Source organism: Ailuropoda melanoleuca, chromosome 1 (assembly GCF_002007445.2).
Source record: "Ailuropoda melanoleuca isolate Jingjing chromosome 1, ASM200744v2, whole genome shotgun sequence".
Taxonomy (NCBI): Eukaryota; Metazoa; Chordata; class Mammalia; order Carnivora; family Ursidae; genus Ailuropoda; species Ailuropoda melanoleuca.
Genome location: NC_048218.1, coordinates 183,512,024 through 183,533,654, shown reverse-complemented (window position 1 = coordinate 183,533,654; position 21,631 = coordinate 183,512,024). Strand labels below are relative to the sequence as shown.

Sequence of the window (21,631 nt, the reverse complement as noted above, 5' to 3'; positions counted from 1 at the left end):
GCAGTCTCAAAAACGTGGTTAGATGCTCCCAAACTCCTCCCAAATTGAGGGAAACTTCTAAAATATTTCAAGCATCTAAATCTGATAATACACTAGCATAGTAAATACACCATATCTGGAGTCCCCAAACTCCCTTGTAGCTAACCCACACACTCTGTCACTTGAAAAGTCCCATATGAAACAGTTTGTTTTTCTTTCCTAGAGCCTTTCTTTAATCTAAATTAATATGAATATTATTTGTTTTTACAAATTAAATCTGTCATTCGAAGCACAGTTTAGTCTATAGCAAAATCAGACAAAACGTCTAATTTCTGAAAGAAAAGGGTCTTTAATTCTAAAGAAATATGAAAAGAACAATGACCTGAAATAAATTCCAGTTGACCCTTGAACAATGCAGGGGTGAGGGGATACCAGCCCCTGCACAGTAGAAAATCTGTATATAACTTTCAACTCCCCCAAAACTTAACTACTAATAGACTACTGTTGACCAAAAGCCTTACCAATAACATGAATCGTCTACTAACACATATTTTGTATGTTCCAAGTAATATACACTGTATCATTATAATAATGTAAACTAGAGAAAAGAAATATTATTAAGAAAGTCATGAGGAACAAATACATTTATAGGACTGTACTGTAAGAAATCCATGTATAAGTGGACCCAAACGGCTCAAATCTGTGTTAAGGGCCAACTGTACTTATAAAAATTAATTTGAGATGAAAACAATATAGAACACCAACCAAAGTTCTCAAATTTACCTGTACTTTAGAATCACCTGGAGATTTTAAACTCTAGATCCATTAAATCAGAGCATCTGGACCTAGAAACTAGGAAGCGGGAGTTTAAAGCTCCTCAGAGGATTTCCATGGACAGCCAAGTTTGAGAACCACTGATATAAAAAGTTCAGAGGGAATCCATGTTACCTAGTGTCTGAAATGAAATATTTTAACTGACCACTGAATTTGGCTATTAATTTTGTAACTGAGGCAAAACTAGGTGGCATGTAGTTTTTTTGTTGTTCTACAAAAGCAATCATATGTACCTGCCAAGGGGAAAAAACCTGCAAGATTTTTTCCCTTCACACTAAACCAAACAATAGTACAATATGTAATATGGTTAAATAGATTCCATAGTATTGAAAAAAAGATTAATGCTGTACATTAAAAAAAAAATAAAAGCCGAAAGTGCATTTAACGAAACAGTTCAGAGAAAGTATCTTCAAAGCTATATTAAACATTTCCCAGCTTTGGAAGATTTAAATACCCAATCTGGTTTCTATGAAACTTAAAAAGATCAAACGATTAGAAGGAAGCTAGGCTTGAATGAGAAATGCTGGGGATTTCAGTAAACATCTGGTTACCATTTTCAATGGTAAGAACCAACCCACTTAAGGAAGCAGTTTAGTTTCTTTGGAGTAAAAATGAGACACTGGCTTTTTGTTCTCTTTGCACAGTGGAGGGTAAAGGAAACATCAGAATGGGGAGGTCACTTGAAGCTCAACTTTTATAAATAAGAAAGCTTTTTTCAAAAACTAAAGTAAATTGAACTCGGGTCTCTGTAGTATAAACAACTCAACTCAGTTAAGGTTAAATAAACATTCCTTGGGCTCTAGTGTGCCAATTAAAGAACAAATTCTGTTTGGTCGTAAATACATCAGTAATTCTATAAGCACGGAGGAAAATAACAATAAACCCGAACACACAATTACCGCCTGTCATGCGACAATAAAATAGAATGGTGTAGACCAGTAAGTTTCTTTGATTCAATTTCCCTTTTTTTCTCCCCAGTTTGATTAACTAAAGGCACAGAAGCACTTCTGATATCGCCCAAAACCTATTTCTTGCGTAATAAAAAAAAAAAAAAAAGTATGTCAAAGGCGTTCTAGGTGAAATATTGACAAGGGAAAACACACTGCGCCTTTTAAATGTGACCTTTACTCTTTTGTCTTCCTGCTAAATAGTCATAGAACATATTAAACTCAGGGAAGCGACAGGGGTGCTGGTGTGAGGCCGCAGACAGGAAGGAGGAGAAGAGGAGTTCATTAGGCTCTCCAGTTTTAAAGGATTAGTAGAAACATCTGCTATCAACATGCGCTACTGGCCAAAGGGGAGTCACCCGGATTCTGCCTCCAGACCAATGTTTTTCTGCTCCTTTGCTTCCCATTCCTTCCTTCTGTCCTTGGACATGAGACTAAAAAGACTAAAGAAAAGGAATCCCTAGAATGATGAGGTTTAAAATTTTGTCTTCCTTTCCCTCATTCTGTGCGCATAAATGTTATAGTGCTGATCTGAGAAAGACTTGGGTGGTGACTTTACTCGTTCTCTCCGGTAATAAAGCAAGTGCTCGGAAGCACCCCTAACTTGATGCTGTGCCAACAACGCTTCCCATGTTCTGAGATGGGCAGTTCCATTGCTGGGTAACTCGGGCTGATAAAATGTTCATGCTTACATTGGTCCTGGTTATGTCTTCTAGAGTAACTACAAATAAATCTTGTATCCAAGTGTCCCGTTAAACAGTGGGGATACAAAAATATTGGTCCAACTACTTCCAGGGCCTCCCAGAAACATTCTTTGCAATTGGAACCATCTATTTTCTTGCGCTTGCTGCAGATCTGGTTTCGGCTGCAACTGCAGAAATATGCCCTCTTCAAGTATACATAAATAATTCTCGCCCAATGATAAAATATACTACGTGTCAGAGTCTCTTGGCCAATATATTATTACTTAGACTCTACCCTGGGAGCAAGTTAAAAACTTTTGGAAAATATTTATTCTCTCTTAGGCCCCGAGTCCATTCTACCAACTAAAACAATGATTTACTAAATATTACCTAGATGATTTGAAAGAGAATAATTTGATGGTGATTCTATCTTTTTCTGTAGAGAAGGTGTATGTTTTAAAATCCCTGGGTCATATGATATATTTTCCCGAAGCGAGGGATTAGAAGAACATAAATGTGAATATTTTACACTATGCTAAGCAACGAAGTAGAGAGCATGCTGGGGAGGAAGCAAACGGGACCGAAATCACAAGACGGGGCTTGACCCTCAATGCTTTCTATGTCCACAAGCCACAAACGTTATATACTTACTTTCACATGTCCTTTATTGGACAGCGTTTTATTAGGTAATGCTATGTATTTCGTTGTTTTATGGAATAGTAAACCTTCAGTGAATCAGTCATCACTGCTAAGCTGATAACTCACAAATTCTCATCTCCTGCCCTGGCCTCTCTGCTTTCTTCAGTTTTTGCTAAATGCATTCAGGTGAAATGCTCACGACACCTTAGACCGAATATGCCTAGAACTAAACTCATCCATCCTCCTCCAAACCAACAGACAGTAACACTGGGAAATGTAATAGAGGAACCCTTAAGAGCAAAAGAAGAAGAGAAAAACTGAAAAATGGACACAAGCACTAAAGCCTCAACAGGTAATATGAGACCTATATATCACCATAGTTTTGATCGCATTATTTCTATATAAGAGCAGATCTGAGCATGGGTAGAGTATCAGTGTACCTATAAAGTTATGTAAAAATAAAAGGCTTATCAATTAAGTTTTAATGTGAATTCTCTGAGGTAGTTCACTATTTAAGGAGCTCAAATATTGGTACACTATGTTATCTTCATTTATTCATGCATTCAATTGTATTCAATAAATATTCATTGGGTGCCTTTGGTGGAAGGCATGGTTTTAAGTGATAAGCAGAACAGACATGATCCCTGACCTCAAGGAGCTTACAGATTTTTTTTTTTTTTCTTAATGAAGGGTCTTTCCCAAGAGAATGGTTCCAGGAGCCTATGTGTTGGAATTTCAGGATGGTTTACAACCCAGACCTTTCAATGGGAACATATAGGTTGACAAAGAGGGCCTTTAAAACACCTGTGAAGTTCATTTATCACAAAATATCCAACAGCAGCACTCCTATGTTCCTCATATGGAACCCATTTTCAATTTATCTCCCCAGAAAGGAATCTCCATAATCTCCTTTCTGTAATTAGTTCTTGACAGTAGTAAAGATATTATCTCCCATTCCTGGAGTGCCCATAATGTGGCATTCATAGAACAATCCAAAACAATCAATTCCCAAAGAGAAAACTAGGGCTTTGAGAGGTTAAGTAACTTGTCCAAGGTTATATAACCATTAAAGGTAACACTAGAACTCAACCCAGGTTTGATCTGACTCCAAAGCTTGTTCTTTTTAATTATCACAGTCTACTACCTCCCCAAGAAAGCAATTACTGTGGTTAAGCTCTTCTTCGTATGGGTAATTTAAATCTCAACTTCCTTATAGCTTCTTCTTGAATACAAATAAACTAAAGAAAAAAACCCTGAAATACGCTTTCCATCACAAAAGTTAAGATTGGTCTCTAGTAGTTGCTTCTTTTCCAAACAAACCCCAGAAACAGCTTTTGGCAAGTAGCCATTCTAAATAAACCGTCAAAATTAGACTAAACTTCAAATGGTACACGGGTGTGATGGACATTTTTGAGAGTGCAAGTGAATGTAAATAAAAATATAGAAGGATAGAAAACTATTAAATTATAAGCAGGTTAGGAAATAGGTTTTTTCTTCTCTAATATATTTTCCACAACATTAAGTAGTGATCTGTATCTCTCGCTCTATTAACTATATCTTTTAATAGTTCTTCCCAAGAACACAGTTGGATAAATTACAGTGTCCTTATGGGGGGGGGGAGCCAAAAAGCAACATTATTTAAAATAGCATTCTCCAGAACACAATATATCAAGTTTAATATCAATACAAATATCGATAAACAGTATCACCACATTAACTCTAGCCCTTCCTAGAAATGCGTCCTCCATACCATGCTATAATGTTATGCTCTGAGCTCATATTGGAAGGTTGCTATATGAACTAAGATATGACATCCACCTCATTTGCAATACAAATGTTGCTCTGATTCTTGGCCCATTACCTAACTTAGGGTTGTTTACTTAATAAACCCTTCAAGAAACTTGTTTTAAATATACTACCTGGGCATGTGAGTGGTTAGCGGAAGGAACGTCGTGTTCCCTTCTTTCTGAGAGTAAAATTTCCATTCTTTTCCTTGTTGCTCTCGGGATTTGTAGGCTCAAGCCAAAATTAAGCTTCAATTATGGTAGCTAAGAGGAATATCCAGCCTGAGCCCTAACTTTATATTTCCATTTTAGTAATGTTATTATTATATGTTTTATTGTAAACCATCAAATCCTTTTTGAATGAGGTTTGGTATAAGTTACAAAACTAAACTATCTCAGTCCTAGAGTTTAACCATCAGCTTGGGATGGGATCAGATGACATAGAATTAGTCTAGCTACATGGGTCAGCAAACTTTTTCTGTTAAGGGCCCAGTAAAAGTTTTAGGCTTTAAGAGCCATACCATCTCGGTTGCAACTACCCAACTCTGCTATGGCAAAACAAAGCAGCCAAAGACAGTATGAAAACAAACGTGTGGCTGCATTCCAATAAAACTTTTTTGACAAAAACAGGCATTGGGCCAGATTTGGCCGGCGGGCCATCGTTTGCCAACCCCTGGCAAGAAAATCGATATGGCCTTCTGCTTTTTTTTTCTTCAAAAAAACATTCCATGTAAAACCCCCATGTTACAAAAACAAGAGCAATTTGAAACCGTAAGAGTGACCAATTCTGTAGGGGGTTGGCATATGTTTTTCACAGGGACTATACAATACATTTAATTTAGAAGTGCAAGGTGTATTCAGAAGTGAGCAGAAAACTGATAAATATGCACTATTCTTCAAGTATACAGAAAAAATTCTGATCCAACGATACGACCTACCGAGACAGGGCCTCATGGACCACATACTGTTGGGATGTTACCATGGGAATAGGTAAAGAACTTTCAGAAAACATCTACTTTCTTTTAGGCTACTATACTATTCTATGTACTAAAGCACTGATTTACTAAATAGTACCTAGATACTAGGAAGGGCAATAATTGGTGGATGCTTGTTTTGCTTTAGAGAATTATATGTTCTTATAAGTGCAGGGACATAAGATATATTTTTCCAAAGCAAGAGACTGAAGGACCATAAAGTATATGTTTTTTTTTTTTTTTAAAGATTTTATTTATTTATTCGACAGAGATAGAGACAGCCAGAGAGAGAGGGAACACAAGCAGGGGAAGCGGGAGAGGAAGAAGCAGGCTCATAGCAGAGGAGCCCGGTGGGGCTCGATCCCATCACGCCGGGATCACGCCCTGAGCTGAAGGCAGACGCCCAACCGCTGTGCCACCCAGGCGCCCCCATAAAGTATATGTTTTACATGCTGCTAAGTTTTGTAGCTAAATCTGTAAAGACAATTGTCCTCTCACTGTTTTCAAAATCAACTTAAATATTAAATGCTTGTAAATACCTATACAGTTAAAACTTTAGTAGTACAATGGCATTATAGCAAGCAGACTTTTGCATTGTTTTAGTTCCAGAATTAAGTCTAAAGATTGCTATTTCTTGAACCAATAGTATATCCCTTAAGAGAGTGTGCCCTAATGGGCTACATATCAGAATCACATGTGTCTGTTTTTAACATATAAATTTCTGGGGCCCACTCCCAGACTATTGAATCAAAAAATAGTGGCTGGGCTTTACGCTGTCTCTTCCCAGAACTCTGATGGGGTGGACAAAGTGATTAAATTTTCACCACATGCTATCATGAAGTATAATCATTACTGCCTTAAACGAATAAGAGAACTAGAGCTCAAAGAACCTAACTTGCTTAAAGTTGCATATCCGAAGCCCTACTGTCTTTCCAGATAGAGCCACAGACTTCTGTTATATCACTAGAATGGAATTAACCAGGGAAAAAAACATAATGCCCACATTCTTAGAGCCTGAGACTTCTTACTTTTCCTTTCAAGGAATGCTTACTAAATAAGTAGTAAGAAAGCTGAATAAAATATAAAGCCCAAACGTTACTCTACAAAAACAGATTATACTTAATAGTGGAATGTTGCCTGGCTATGGCCCTTTTATTTTTTCTAATTTTTATCGATTTCTGGCCTTAAAGGTTTAAAAAATAAAAAAAAGTAGCTCCAAACTGGAAAGGACCTGCCTATGCTTCAAACGATGGCATAGAATGAGGTCAGCAGAACTGATTGGAGTCAGACCAAAAGAGAGAAAAGCAGGTTAAATGGATAGATAGAATAGGGAAATTTTATTTTATATTTATTTTCCTACAACCAAGCATGTATTTTATAAATGTCTCAAATCTGCACATGGGCACTTAGTAACATTTGTGGTAGTACCTATTTTATTTTTGATGTCATAGTTTCAAATTTCAGTTTAGCAGAGAGCAGAAGCTGCAATGGCAAAGTTAAAGATAGGAGGAGTACGTCTCCAGATCATTCTGAATTGCTTCCACTTCCCTCAAGATGCTCAGCATGGAGAAATTAAGTTTAAATGTGCAAATACAGCATCATATTTTCTGCTGCGATACATATGGTAAAATAAGCATGAGGTGGGAATATGGGAAACTAAAGAAAAATGAATTTGACAAGGATCAGATCTTTAGAAAATATTTTTATAGTGAATGCCTCAATGCAAACATAGTTTAGAGATTAAATCTGTGGCCATGGAAAATACGCTGTAATAAAAAAGTGATTTTTTTTCCCTCTACATTAGAAAATCAAGGAAATGTTAGATTATGGTCACAGAACTTTTTTATTTCAGGTATTTGAGGTTGCCCTCACAGTGAAAACTATAAAATCAGATGAAAAACCAAAAGTCAATTTTGCATACTCGTGAAATTGCTACCCTTTCTTGAGGCCTTATCCAGGAATAAAACCTTATTATACCGAGTTGAAGAAACCAAGAAAGAATGAGGAAGTGGATGTTTTACAAGCTGAGGGAATATGGGGTAAGCGGGCCAAATCAGCATTTACATTGACAAAGTCTGGTGACACCATCTCGTTATCTTATGCTGGGCCCAGCGCTCCTTTGACTGCCAGAGTTTATTGCCTTCAGGCTGTCTTTGCACTTTTCTTGATATTTGGAAGCTGCAAAGTCATCCTCCTTTTTCTTATAAAACTGACCCAAGACCATTAAGGGAGAGAGCAGACATATTCCTTCTGAATTGCAACTGGACAGAATTGAAAATTGACGCGGAATTGAAGTTGAAATGCACAGAGTGTCCATGTTGTGCCCGTGCAGCCAACAGCACCATCATGGAGGCAAAGGAACGCGGCAATTTCAAACACCAGCGGTGTGTCATCAAGGCTGGTGTCGCGCATGACGACAGGTGCATGGCTCACGTGGCGTGCAGGTGGTGGTTAGCCTACTTCAGGGATGGGCTAGGATGTTTTATAGGAGGAGAGGGTGACTCAATATTTTATCTCTCTCCTTAACAGGGATAAATGCTTTTCTGACAATATCATTTATGGATGTCCCAGAACTCTCAATTGGTCCCTCCTTAATAGCACCAACCGCAAGGAAGTTTCTAAAATTTGTTTTCGGCCCTCTTTGATACTCCAGAGCTTTCACCTTCCCTTTTGTTGCTCTCATTTGCTTCCAGAAGCCCAGCACTCTAGATTTCCATACGATTCCTAGGGGACAGGGCCCAGTAAATGGCATTCCTGAAGACCTGTCCTCATGGCCCATACTTTGCACGTTTTTAGACCTTTCTTCTCATCAAAGTGTATCTTTTTGGGCCCTATCCTCCAAAAGATTTGCTAGCTAAGTACCTTGTAACTTTATAGCCAGTGCGGTAAAAGGGGAACATGGTGAAGGGGGACCCTGGCTAACTGTTCCCCTAACCTCATTCATTCAGCGGCATAAGCTAGTACTTGAAAGAGCAAGGTGGAGTGTATCTGTCACATGGTGAGTTGTTCAGGAAATGTTAGCTGTTATTATTACTGCCCTTTTTGACCCTCATCATATACTCAACTTTCTTTTCAAATACCTTGTTTAAAAACTTGTCTTTTATTTCTCACTTCAAATGACAGAAATAAAGGTACTTGACTAGTAATAGTGTGTGTGGTAAATATCCATACTTCTTTCGCATTTTAGAGGCAATCTGTGAATCACATTTAAGCTGGCTTCTCGAAACAATTTCCAGCACATTCTACTTGCAGTCAGATGAAGTGGCAATTTTCTTAAAATATGGAGCAGTTTGGTGCTGGGCAGAACATGTATTCAGGCTCATACACATAAACATTTTTTATGTACCATTTAAATATGAACTATGCAACTCCAAAATGCTGCAAAAATATAAACAAAATAATTTCAGGAATAAAGAAATATAGCTAAAGAAAAACTGAGAGGAAGTAAAAAAAAGGAGCCAAGTTTTCTTTGATGCACGAAAGTTGATAATGGGTAAAAATTTGTTTTTACAAATTTCTTTAGGGAAAGAATGCAGTACACTCTAGAAAGTGTTTCACATTATATATGAAGCAACTTGGGTATTTACTTCTTATTCTGACCTTTTTCTAGCAGCCCCAGCCCGAGGCCAGCACCGAGCCGTTCTTCTGCGATGACAACCGTATAGTGATGCTGAGTGAGAATGTGCTGGTGGAGCTGAAGCTCCATGTTGCTGAAGGAAGGAGGCCTGTAGAGTATGGCCCTTCTGTCATGGCTGCCAAAGTGTGTCTCTATTGACTTCTCCATCTAAAAAAAAAAAACAAAAAGAAAAAACAAGAAAGGAGGCATAAAAACTCAAGAGGAAGAAGTAGCACACTGCCCTTGAAGGACATCATTAATGCAAATCAAGGGCCATTCAGAAAGTTATAGTGTCAGTTTTCCTCTGGAAATGAAAGACAGACTCTCTGAAAGGCTAGCAAGGACAAAGGAGGCCTCGTGTGCAAGAAATGAAGGTGAATTGAATTTTTCTCACTATTACAGAGAGATGAAAATTTTAGGCCATTAAAATATAGAGGTCCTAGAGGAATACTGTTACATAGAAATACAGAGCTCAACTGTAGCTGAAAATATAAATTAATAGCAATGCCTTTCATCTGCATTGTGCATATATAAAATACTTCCAGCAGCATTATCTTCTAACAGTGCTTTTTAGGTAAACACAGGAGAGGAAACAGACTCAGAAAGGATGGATTTTGTGCTGGCAGGACACGTTCAGGAGCAGGGAGAGCTGAGAAACAAGCTCAGAGCTCTTTGGAGATACAAAATGCTGCTGCTTCTCTCCATCAGGATGCAGCAAAACTGGAATACACCTCAGTGTGGCAGGGCTGATTCCTGCCCATGAAGAGGAGCATCATAATTTCAGGTTCTTCCTTCCATACTTTACTGACCTCCAAACACATATTCCTCTTTCTCACAACGATGATTGATGATTGAAATTCCCGTAACAAAAGGGAATTTTCCAATTGACAAGCAGGAAGAATGCTGATATTTGAGTTCATCACAAGGTATAATGGGAGACATTGGGTATTTTCCTGAAAACCTGAGATTAAACCTTAATAAAGTAGACATTTTTTTTTTTGTTACCAGAAGGAGCAATGAGGTCGGATGGGGGTTAGAGCAAAAACTGGGAGAGGCTGAAGAAGAGAGAGACAAAGGAGTTGGGGGAGGACGATGAGGGAGAAGAGATAAAAAACAAAACTGGGAATCCAGATTACTTACAGTGGCACCTCCGAATCAAACTGTCCACTTTGTGGATCTAAAACATATATACCATGTCTTTTCACTACTCAGATTTCTTCGTTACTTTCCATTACTGATAGAATCCATTCCAAATCTTCATCAAGGAACACAAGGTCATTCAAACTTAAACCCTGTCTTTCTTCTCTGGTCATATCACACTCTTAATTATTTCCATTCTTGATCCCACTCTGTTCTTTCATACACATACCACTGTTCCTTCTACCTAAAATTCCTTCCTCTCTCTCCGTTCATCCATCTGGCTAGCTCCAAATCAAACATCACCTCTTTTGGAAAGTTTTCATTAAAATACACCCTTATGAAAGGAAATGTGCATCTCTCCCTGATGTGAACTCCTTAACAGGCAGCACACATGTACTCATAGCACAGGTTTAATAAATGAAGATATCTACAAAATTAATGAGCCACAGTGCTTTATCAAGATCTTTGAAGATATGTGTGGAAAGGAAGAAGAAACAGATTTAGATTATAAACCCTCTAAGGGCAGGAACTGTATCTTATTTTTCATAGCATACTAATTACTGTCATCTGTAAATGGATAGACAAAGCAGAATGTCATGCAGGAGAACACAAACTCTGGAGAGACTGCTGGCTTTGAATCCCCTGGTCCCACCAGCACTATTTGTGCGCACTTGGACAATAGCTTCCTCCAAAGGGTGCAGTGAGGACTAAAGAGTTACTATCTGTGAATGGCTTAGAGCTGTAACTGGTATATGGGAAATACTATATATGCAGGTTTTTTTAAAGATTTATTTATTTATTTGAGAGAGAGAGTGCACTCTTAAGTGGGGGAGGGGCAGAAGGAAAGAATTTTAAGCAGGGAGCCCAATGCTAAATTAGGTGTCAACACCCTGAGTTCATGATCTGAGCCGAAACCAACAGTTAGACGCTTAACTGACTGAGTCACCCAGGCATCTCTATATATGTGTTTTTTAAATGATAGTATAAAGAGCATAGAGTCAGAAAAACTGTTTCTGAGTCTGAGCTCTGCCTGGCACATGATAACATAGGTGTTTAATATGTGTGTAGCCGATTTAACAGAAAGGAATAGAACACTAGCTAATCACATCTCCCCTGTGTGGCACTTTGGGCAAACATGATTAATTAGATATTTTCCTTTGTTAAAGGATACTGTGTTTTACTGATAATGAAACTATTTATTAATTGATTGATAATGAAACTTTTTAAACTAAAAAATTTAACTGCAAATTGGGACATGATTCTCCAGCCAATATCATTTTTTGTCAAGGTAAACTTAAAAGGAGTATTTGAAGCCAAAAACAGGTTGAGCCTTTGTACACAGGACTTAGAGGGAACCAGTAGTCCACAGGAGGCCAAAATAAACAAACATGCATCTAGGTGCAAGGGAAGACAGATGCTTCCAAATATATCAGTGTCACTCAAGAGAAATGCACGGTGCCCAGAATTCCCTTCTCACATTATTTTCTTTCGTAATCACAGGATGCTCCTCTCTATTACAGCTGGCTCAAATAGAGCAGTGATTTCACATGAAGAGAGTGTATGTTCCAACTTTACGTTATTATTATTTTGAAAGGATCAGTTTAAGCAAGAACAATGTAGCTCTTACCAGTGTATCTTATACAGAGTATTGTAAATAAAGTATAATTCCTGGCCATATTTTCTAGTAACCTTTATAACAAAGACTGACATTTTAACTTGCATCTCAGCCTACAGATAATAATGGGAAGTGAGCTTGTCGGTCAAATTATGTTGTATTATCCTGTAATACAAACTGCTCCTGTCCTTGTCATATTTATAACACACTGTATCAGCAAAATGGCCCAAGACCAAGGGGCAAGAACACTTATAACTGGTCCAACAACAGGTGCACACACTGCATACGTGAAATAAAAACTACGTGAATAATTATGTCAACCGCACCAGCAAACGCGGGATTATCAAATGCCAGAAGCAGCACTCTGGGAAATGAGAGCTCTTGATTACTCCTACAATTTTGAAGATATATTTTTAGTGGAAGAATTTAACCTGGCCACCACTGTAACAACTTAACTTGAGACTCACAGGCCTGCGGAGACCTTGGGAAAGAATGAATGTTACTGGATGTTAACATTCTGAACTCCCAAGTCAGTTCTCTCTCTCCCTTCTTCTAGAAAAATCTGAAAAATTGTCCCTCAGAAATCACTTTGTGAGACCATATGAAAGTCATTTTATTTTTTTCAAAGATTTTATTGATTTATTTGAGAGGAGGGAAGGGGCAGAACGAGAGGGAGAAAGAGTCTTAAGCAGACTCCACGTTCAGCATGGAGCCCAACATGGGGCTCCATCTCTCGACCTGGAGATCACGACCCTAAGATCACAACCTGAGCAGGAATCAAGAGTCAGATGCTTAACTGACTTTGCCACCCAGGTGCCCCTTTGAAAGTTATTTTAAAACTGAACACTTTTTGAGATGCCTGGGTGGCACAGTCTGTCAAGCATTCGACTCTTGATTTCAGCTCAGGTCATTATCTCAGGGTTGTGATCGTAGAGTCATGAGATGGAGCCCTGCATTGGGGCTCCACGCACAACTGGGAGTCTGCTTGAGATTCACTCCCTCTCCCTCTGCTCCTCCCCGCATTTGCACTCTTGCACTCTCTCTCAAATAAATAAATCTTAAAAAAACTGAACACTTATATTTTTATTGGAAAGACTTCAAAATCTGAAACCTTTATACCACATTAGATAAAGCAGAGGACAGAATGTTGTAATAAACAACCTGAAGTGTTAGATGCAGCAGTGTGGAGGAAGAACAGAGGAGGACCAGGGATCAGAAATCGGGAGGTGAATTCTGACTCTGCCACTTGCTTGTTTCATCCACAGGGGAGAGCTGTTCTATCTCTCTACATCCGAGTTTTCTCATCTGTATGGCTGAAGTAACAAATTCTACCTCATGAAGTTGTATGGGGAATTAAGTTAATTTGCAATATGAAAGTGTCCAACACAGTGCCCCATCAATAAATGATATCAATAATGAATAAAATTGAAAAATAATATATTGTAACTCTGTTTTTCCATTAAGAAGTCCATAAGCATTAGGGGTGCCTGGGTGAGTCAGTCAGTTCAGCATGTGACTCTTGGTTTCAGCTCAGGTTCTGATCTCAGGGTTGTAAGATCGAGCCCTGCGTCAGTCTCCATGCTCAGCAGAGAGTCTTCCTGGGAATCTCTCTCCCTCTCCCTCTGTCCCTCCTCCCTGCACTCTCTGTAAATAAATATTAGAGAAAAAAAAAAGAATTCTATAAACTTTACAATTACTATAGTTTGGCATCTATCATAAAAAGCATTTTCTGCAATAAACTATATGTTTCCATATATCTTGATACATGTTTTTCTCTATATGACTCATCATCTTTTATTTTTTACTAAGATTTTATTGATTTATTTGTGAGAAAGAGCACGAGGAGCACATGAGGAGGGGGGAGGGGCAGAGGGAGAGGGATAAGCAGACTTCCCACTGAGCATTGAGCCCAGTGCAGGACTTGATTCCAGGATCCTAGAATCATGACCTGAGCTGAAGGCAGATGCTTAACCAACTGAGCCACCCAAGCACCCAACTCATCACCTTTCAATGCAAAAATATAATTTATTTATTTATTATGTTTATTGTCTGTCTCCCCACACCATAAAAGGAAGTAAATGAAACCATGTATTTTGTCTATTTTGTTCACTTTTGTTTCCCCAACCTAAGAATATTAGTGAGCACATAAGAGGCACATAATATATATTCTTTGAATGAAGGAATACAAACATCTTTTTTCCATATGTATAAGTCTTGGTTATAAATACTACCATGGAAGATTGGGAATAGAAAGTGTTGAACATTTGTATTAAGAAACGTATTTCAGCAGAATTTCAAATAGTAGCAAGAATGACAAAAACAGGATTGAATGTTTGAGCAAAGTAATGAATTTGCAGTAGAAAAATCAAATAAAGGGCTATATTATAAAAGTATATTTCTCAGGTACTTATAGTATTAAAAAATCTTCAACCAAGACTTACCACAAAAGCAAGAAATATAGCTCTTTAAAATATAGTAAGGATGAAAAATAAAACTTGGGTTTTTTTCACACGACAGATAATTTTTTTCTAGATTTATTAAAGTAGCTATGTATTTATGACACCTTTTGATGCTCAAATACAAATCATATAGTAGACCTTGGATGTGTGTTATATATAACTAAAAGTCAAATTGCCTTGCTGGTCTAGATCTTTGACATTTTAGAAATATTGCTGAGTCTAGCATAGTGAATTATGTTTTAATTTTTCCATTATAAGAATAAAATAGGGATTTTTTTTTTTTACCCATTGGTGCAATTTGTACTTATTTTAGAGAATTCAAGAAATAACATGGAGTTTTCTTGGATGCATATCCTACACATTTTTCCACTTAAAAATTATTTATAATTACAGGACAGTTTAGGAACCACAAGTTCCCTGGATATGCAGGAAGAGCCTCATGAGAATGTTCCTTACCCAAACAAATCTTTAGTTAATCTCCTCCTTTATTTCACAACTGACTCAACTGGATCTCAAGCCCACCATGGAAGGAATGCACACTTCTCAGACCTACTTCATGACAATGAGCACCTTCTGACTGTACTCCTAAACTGCACCTTAGGGCTACTGACTAACCCATGAACAACCAATGAAAGGCAAATTTGCTCATCTGTGCCTCTATGTAAGTTTTAAACAATAATAGAGAAACAAAAGCAATAAAGTTTCAATACAAAAAATGTATTTCCAATACAGCTTTGATGAAATGGCACCCACTTAAATAGTTATTTCCAAAATCCATCATCACCTATTTCTCAATCTATCTTTCCCTTTGGTGCTCTTCATAATTTGTAGTTATATATTACTTGTTTAATGTCTGCCTTTTACACAAATTTGTACCTTTCATGAAAGCCTAGATGGGTCTGCTTTAGTCGTTGTACATAAGTTTACAATCAAGGTCTAAGTAAGAGGGAATGGATGAATGAATGAGCAAATGAGTGAATGCATGAATACAAAGTATGAGTTCATTATTTGTAAACATGTGTTTACTTTACTTACTATCTGGTGGAAACACTGACTGGAAAAATCTCAGTGAAAGCTTCGACATTTACATCTCAAGCCATAAAATATCTATGGCTTTTTCATCCCTAATGACTCTCTCCAGCACTTCGCTACAACCATCCACTCCAATGACCACATCTTGGACTTTGTGGTTCCCCAAACATCCCCACCTCTGAAATTATAAAATGAGATATTCCATTCTCTGATCATATTGAGTATGTATTTCCATCTCTTCTCATATATTCCCAATACATCAGTTCCTCAACCACTAGTCTTCCTTCCTAGCGCCAACTTTTACCTAGCCTCTTTTTTACCTTCTTCCTCTGCGGTTTGGATTCCCTGGCCCAACACTCCAATCACTCCCTACCCAGTATATTAAATTCCCTTGCTCCACTGCATTTGCATCATTCACACGGTAGAGCTTCAAGCAAGGAAGAGCTGGGCACACAGTGGTTAACAAGACAGACAAGCCTCTGCCCCCACAGAGCTGACAGCCCATTAAGGAAAGCAGATATAAACAGCTAGGTATAATAAAATACGACATGCCAGGTAAATCGGGAGGACTAGAGCACAGCAGAAACTGAGACCCAAAGATCTCAGTAGCCTGCCTGTCCTGCACCTGGGCTGGGTTGCTGAGAGCTCTGAAGAAAAGTACCCAGATGGACAGATTCTGGTTGGCAAAACCAGTTTGGTCTTCAGGGTCCCCAGATTATCCTGCTATGATTCCCTTGTCAGTTCTCTTTCACATTCTCCGTAGTGACTAACTTCCCCACTCCCCAGCTACCTTCTTATTTCTACAGATAACTACCTCCCATTCACAGAGGAAATTAGCACTATTAGAAGAAAACACACTGGGTTAAATAGCCTCTGTTTTGGAAATTCCATAGCATATCGGCACAACCAACATTTCCTCTTTTCTGCTGACTTCCATAGAAGAAACCTGTCCTCCTCTCATCCACAGCTTATCATTCTGTTTATTCTCCGGATTCCATATCCCCCTTTCCTCCAGGCAACAAACCTCCTTCCAATTTCTACCCTCAAATCCCTGAGAACTTCATCCATCTTTTCTTCTTCTCCTGGATCCTTCATGTCCCCTCCCCCTTGGTTCTTTCTCAATGTTTATTCATTCATTCACTTAGCTCTTTAATATTTTTGAACACTTTCTATATGACAGGCACAGTGTTAGGCTCTGAGCAATGTAACACTGGGGAACCTGACAAAGCCCTATCCCTCACTGACGTCACATTTAGTGGGAGGAGCAATAAACAATGAATGAAATCTAATGCAAGGTATAAAATCCCTGGTCTGGGTAAAGTGTTAAAGAATGACCCTGGAGCTCTTTTATTTTTTTTTTAGATTTTTTTTTTTTTTTTTTTATTTTTTTGNAGACAGCCAGCGAGAGAGGGAACACAGGAGGGGAGTGGGAGAGGAAGAAGCAGTCTCCCAGCGGAGGAGCCCGATGTGGGACTCGATCCCGGAACGCCGGGATCACGCCCTGAGCCAAAGGCAGACGCTTAACGACTGCGCCACCCAGGAGCCCCTGGAGCTCTTTTAGATGCTGTTACTTGTGTTACGTATGTTGTGTGTGAAATAAAATGAGAGAAGAAAGAAAAGTCTTGGAGAGAAAAGAAGGGTAGAGAAATTAAAAGGGGAAGTTCTTGAAGGTCAGCACCATAGGTAGTTTTTATTGTGAATGGCAAATATGCTCACATAGGGGATAAGAAGTAACTGGCAATGAGGAAAAAAGTGAAGGTAATACAACATTGCTCATTATCTTTTTAAGTAGCTAGTAGGAAACCAAAACCTCATTGAGTAGTAGAGATTTTAAAAGTTGGCAACTTCATGCTGGTCTTTCTCCCTGGAGACAACCTCGATGAACTTCGATTCCTTTTACTAAAAGCCATAGCAGGGAAGAGACAAAGGAGGAAAACTGGGAAGGTATTTTCTTGTTTTATTTTGTTTTCTGGATGGATGGGCCTCCTGAGAGAAGTCCAGAAGGCCAGACTTTTACTTCCTAAATCACAAGATTTCCTAAGAACTATATGCCATCATTCCTGTAATACAGAAAAGCTCTTAAAAAATGGAAGTACTCCATGGGGCACCTGGGTGGCACAGCCGCGGAGCGTCTGCCTTCGGCTCAGGGCGTGATCCCGGCGTTATGGGATCGAGCCCCACATCAGGCTCTTCTGCTATGAGCCTGCTTCTTCCTCTCCCACTCCCCCTGCTTGTGTTCCCTCTCTCGCTGGCTGTCTCTATCTCTGTTGAATAAAGAAATTTAAAAAATCTTAAAAAAAAAAAATGGAAGTACTCCATGACCTGGGCGATCACACTGTAAAGAGATACGTGAGACCTGTCCTAAGAAGAAGTCACATGGGGGGAGGGAGAGCACCGGAGAGCACCGGACGTGCACTGGGAGGGGAGATGCAGTAAGTACTGCACCGTGGAGCCTGGTTTGGGGGTAGAAAGAGCAAGAAGCAGCAACAGGACACAAATCACGATGTGTGTAACTAAGAGAGGGGTGAGGTACAGAGGATGAAAACCTCCCAAAAGAAAGGATTTAGCATGAAGGTATTAAGCAAGCAGAGAGGGAGGCTTTAAGCCTGACGGACTAGAAGAACAGCGGGCACAAAAGAGGAAAATGGAAGAGAATATCAGGACAGACCCTGATCTGGCCATCCTATGCTAGAAAACACTGAATGATAAATAATGTCATAGCGCCTTAATCCACTGGACCGTCAGCAATACTGAGACTTCAGGGATATATAATGCTTTTTGTTGATCAGTAAAGACTTCCCACCACATCTATAATATCTGAAGGTCGACCCTGAGAATTCCCAGGTCATCTGTATGTTTGATGCCCAGTCTCCTCACTCACAACCTGGAACAACACCGTGCCTTTCTAAATGAGGCACGAGTGTAGAGCTTGTGTAGCTGGGGGAAAGAGGAGAGTCTAGTGGAGGGCAAGTGGCAAGACAGAAGAGAGAAGGCAGACTGAACAGCTTCTGGGCTCTTCAGACTCCAGTGAATGCACAGGCATGCCGGTTGCAGCTGGAACCCTTGTGCCGCTCGCTCTTTCCCCAGGCTGACGCTCACACATAGCAGGAATCTTGGAGACGGAGAGAAATTAAAAATGAAGCCAAGAACACAAGAACAGTGATGTCTCCTCCAGCCCGTGTCCAGTGTCTCCCCTTCATGTCTTGCAGCTGTAGCTGGCTAGCAAACTCTACCCCACTGAGGTCTCAGCCGCTTCAACCAATGTGGAGGAATTTCGATTCCCCTCTCTGCTCCTCCCAGTTGCTCTTTTTCTCTTTCTAGCTGTTTTGAAAGTCATATGAAGCATCTTTTTCAGCCCCTTCTGGAGGCTTCTCCTCCAAATACTTCAAGGCTCCCCCTCGGTTGAAGAGCCACCCACGATGTACAGCTGTGGGTCTTCAGTTTACTGTTTGCTCTAACTTTACAGACATAACAAAGACCCAGCTGAGATTACAACAACACAGGGATGGCTGGGAGATGGTGCTCATGATAGTGTCCTTGGAGATATCTTTAAGCGTAAGATAAAGCTCTAAATGAGATCGGGAGAGACCTTCGGTTGTTTTTTCTTTGGGTGCATTTGATTTTGCTTCCTATTTTGGATCAAATAAAAACCACTCCCAAGTGTTCTTTAGTCTCTTCTCCTTCCTTCTGCTTTCCTGTCTCTTCAATCTTCCCCCTTCTCAGTCTCCCCTTAATCAGACAAGCACAAAGTAAGAGGAGGAAGTTCCTTTCTTCCCATCCTCAAGCCCTGATCACGTTTGTAGGTTTTAGAGTAAATACTCTCTAGCCCCCTAATCCTTACCACAGTGTCAGCAGTAGTTGAAGGACATCCGTAATGAAGAAAATACAAAATCGACAATCCGCAATTGTAAAACACCAAGCAGAAAACAAGGGGAGACCTTGTTCTTTTGAAAAATGTTAAAATAATAGCAAGTCTCTGTCCCCCCCATGCTCAAACAACGAGTTAATTCAGCAATTCGGTCTTAAAATAGCAAGTCCCTACAAAAGCAACGAAATAGACAGGAAAGAGCGCTGGCATCTTTACAGCACTATCAATACCTAAGCATCATACCATCTACCAAACATTTTTACAGATGCCAGAGACTCTGAATCTCAGTCTGAGTCTTTTTTTTTTTTTAAGATTTTTATTTATTTATTTGACAGAGACAGAGACAGCCAGTGAGAGAAGGAACACAAGCAGGGGGAGGGGGAGAGGAAGAAGCAGGCTCCCAGCAGAGGAGCCCGATGTGGGGCTCGATCCCAGAATGCTGGGATCACGCCCTGAGCCGAAGGCAGACGCTTAACAACTGAGCCACCCAGGCGCCCCCTCAGTCTGAGTCTTTGCCAGCCAACTCCCCAAGGCTTTCTAAATCCTGGGTCTCCCCTCCACTTCCCACCCTCCATTCATTATCTGCTGATGCCACTTAAGCTCTACTTGCTGTACTTCAATTTCCTTACCTACAAATAAGCACCAATCTTCCATCTTACTTTTCATGCTAGTGTAAGGATCAAAGGAGATTCAGTGAAGATAAAAAGCACTCAAAAATATATAGCGGTCATAAATGTAACACGCATTAATATCTCTTAAAGAAGTCATTGCATAAAAGAACCTCTTGACAAATTAAAATATTTTAAATTGTTAAAAGACAAACTGAGGCATATTTAACATTTTAAGAGTTCATTTGAGCAAAAATCCATTCCAATCAGGCAGCCCCAAACCCAAAGTGGTTAGGAGTACGCTTTGCCCATAGGAGCCAGGGGAAAGACTTATATAGAGAAAGCGTGGAAGCAAAGAATGGAAATTATTTGATTGGATATGGCTCGTTTTTTTGTGATTGGTTGTCCTTAGCATTTTGATTTTCTAACGTTGGGGCATTTACAGGCTTACATCATGAAGGTATCAGAGCCACATCAGTCTTATGGCCTCTTTGTGTAATGAATTTAACAAAATAAAAATCTTAAAAATTTCAATCACGTGATTTCATAGAGGTTCTGTCAAATTACAAGTGGAATAGGATAAGGTACTGTTCATATATTAGGGGCATTAACATTTAAAAATCACTGCTCATCATTTCTACCCTTCTTTTACAAAAATAGAATGTTAGAGCAAACATACCTTGAAAAAAAATATAGCCGTTGATATCATCTATAACATGGACATACTTTTTAGATTTGGGTGCTAGATAAAAATTAGGCAGTAATGTTAATTGTATAACTAAATATGATTTAACTTTATACTTTGTTAGAACATTCTATAAATAAATTCACAATCAGGACATAAAAAACCTTTAGCACATTACATTCCCTCTTTACGGCTTAGAAGATAATGGTCGCCATTGTCTAGTTTTAGGATCTTCCCTAGCATTCACCTATTAAATTCCTGAGCCCCTCGTTTGCATTCTTCATTTCCTTCTTCATTCTCTTCTCTCCCCTCTCCCTGCTACAAGGCTCACCGCAAACCTACCCAGTTCATGATGTCGACCGTCCCCCTAGCCCTGCGGTCCTTGGTGCATTTCAACACCTCACAGACACGGGCCCTAGGCTTCGGCAGCAGGCCATCACAAGAACACACGTGCTGGCCAGCCTAGAATCTCTTTCAGCCCCAGAGGGAACATGCCCCACTCTGCAGAGTCCAGCCTTAAAAAAAACATTTGCCAGATGTAAGGGTAGAGTTCAGCCACGGAGTTGGGGATGAAGATTTTTCATCCACTGCTGATCCAGTCGCCATATTCAGACCCCCAGGAGAGGAGGACAGGTTCTTAAACCCACTGCAAGTAAGTGTCTGATATTGTCAATCCCATGCACACAGACTCTCTAGCTCCTGTCTTTCCCCCTCAGTACTCACACTCCTGTAGCAACCAATTTGTCCAGATTCTCCCCAGAAATCCAG

At 39.4% G+C, this 21,631-nt stretch overlaps 1 protein-coding gene across 3 annotated transcripts in view; it reads right to left on the bottom strand.

Annotated features, from left to right (window-relative positions):
- Positions 1–21,631, bottom strand: part of CPED1 (cadherin like and PC-esterase domain containing 1) — a 261,922-nt gene that overhangs the window by 224,252 nt on the left and 16,039 nt on the right. For 2 of the 3 annotated variants that reach the window (XR_004628686.1, XM_002922427.4), the window contains exon 2: positions 9,441–9,624. Coding sequence is in view for 1 of the 3 variants with exons in the window: in XM_002922427.4 (XP_002922473.1) it covers positions 9,441–9,624 (184 nt within the window). In the remaining 2 variants the exon portion in view is untranslated. Of the gene's footprint in view, positions 1–9,440; positions 9,625–21,631 lie in introns of those variants that run through there. The other variant, XM_019802992.2, reaches the window with a different exon arrangement.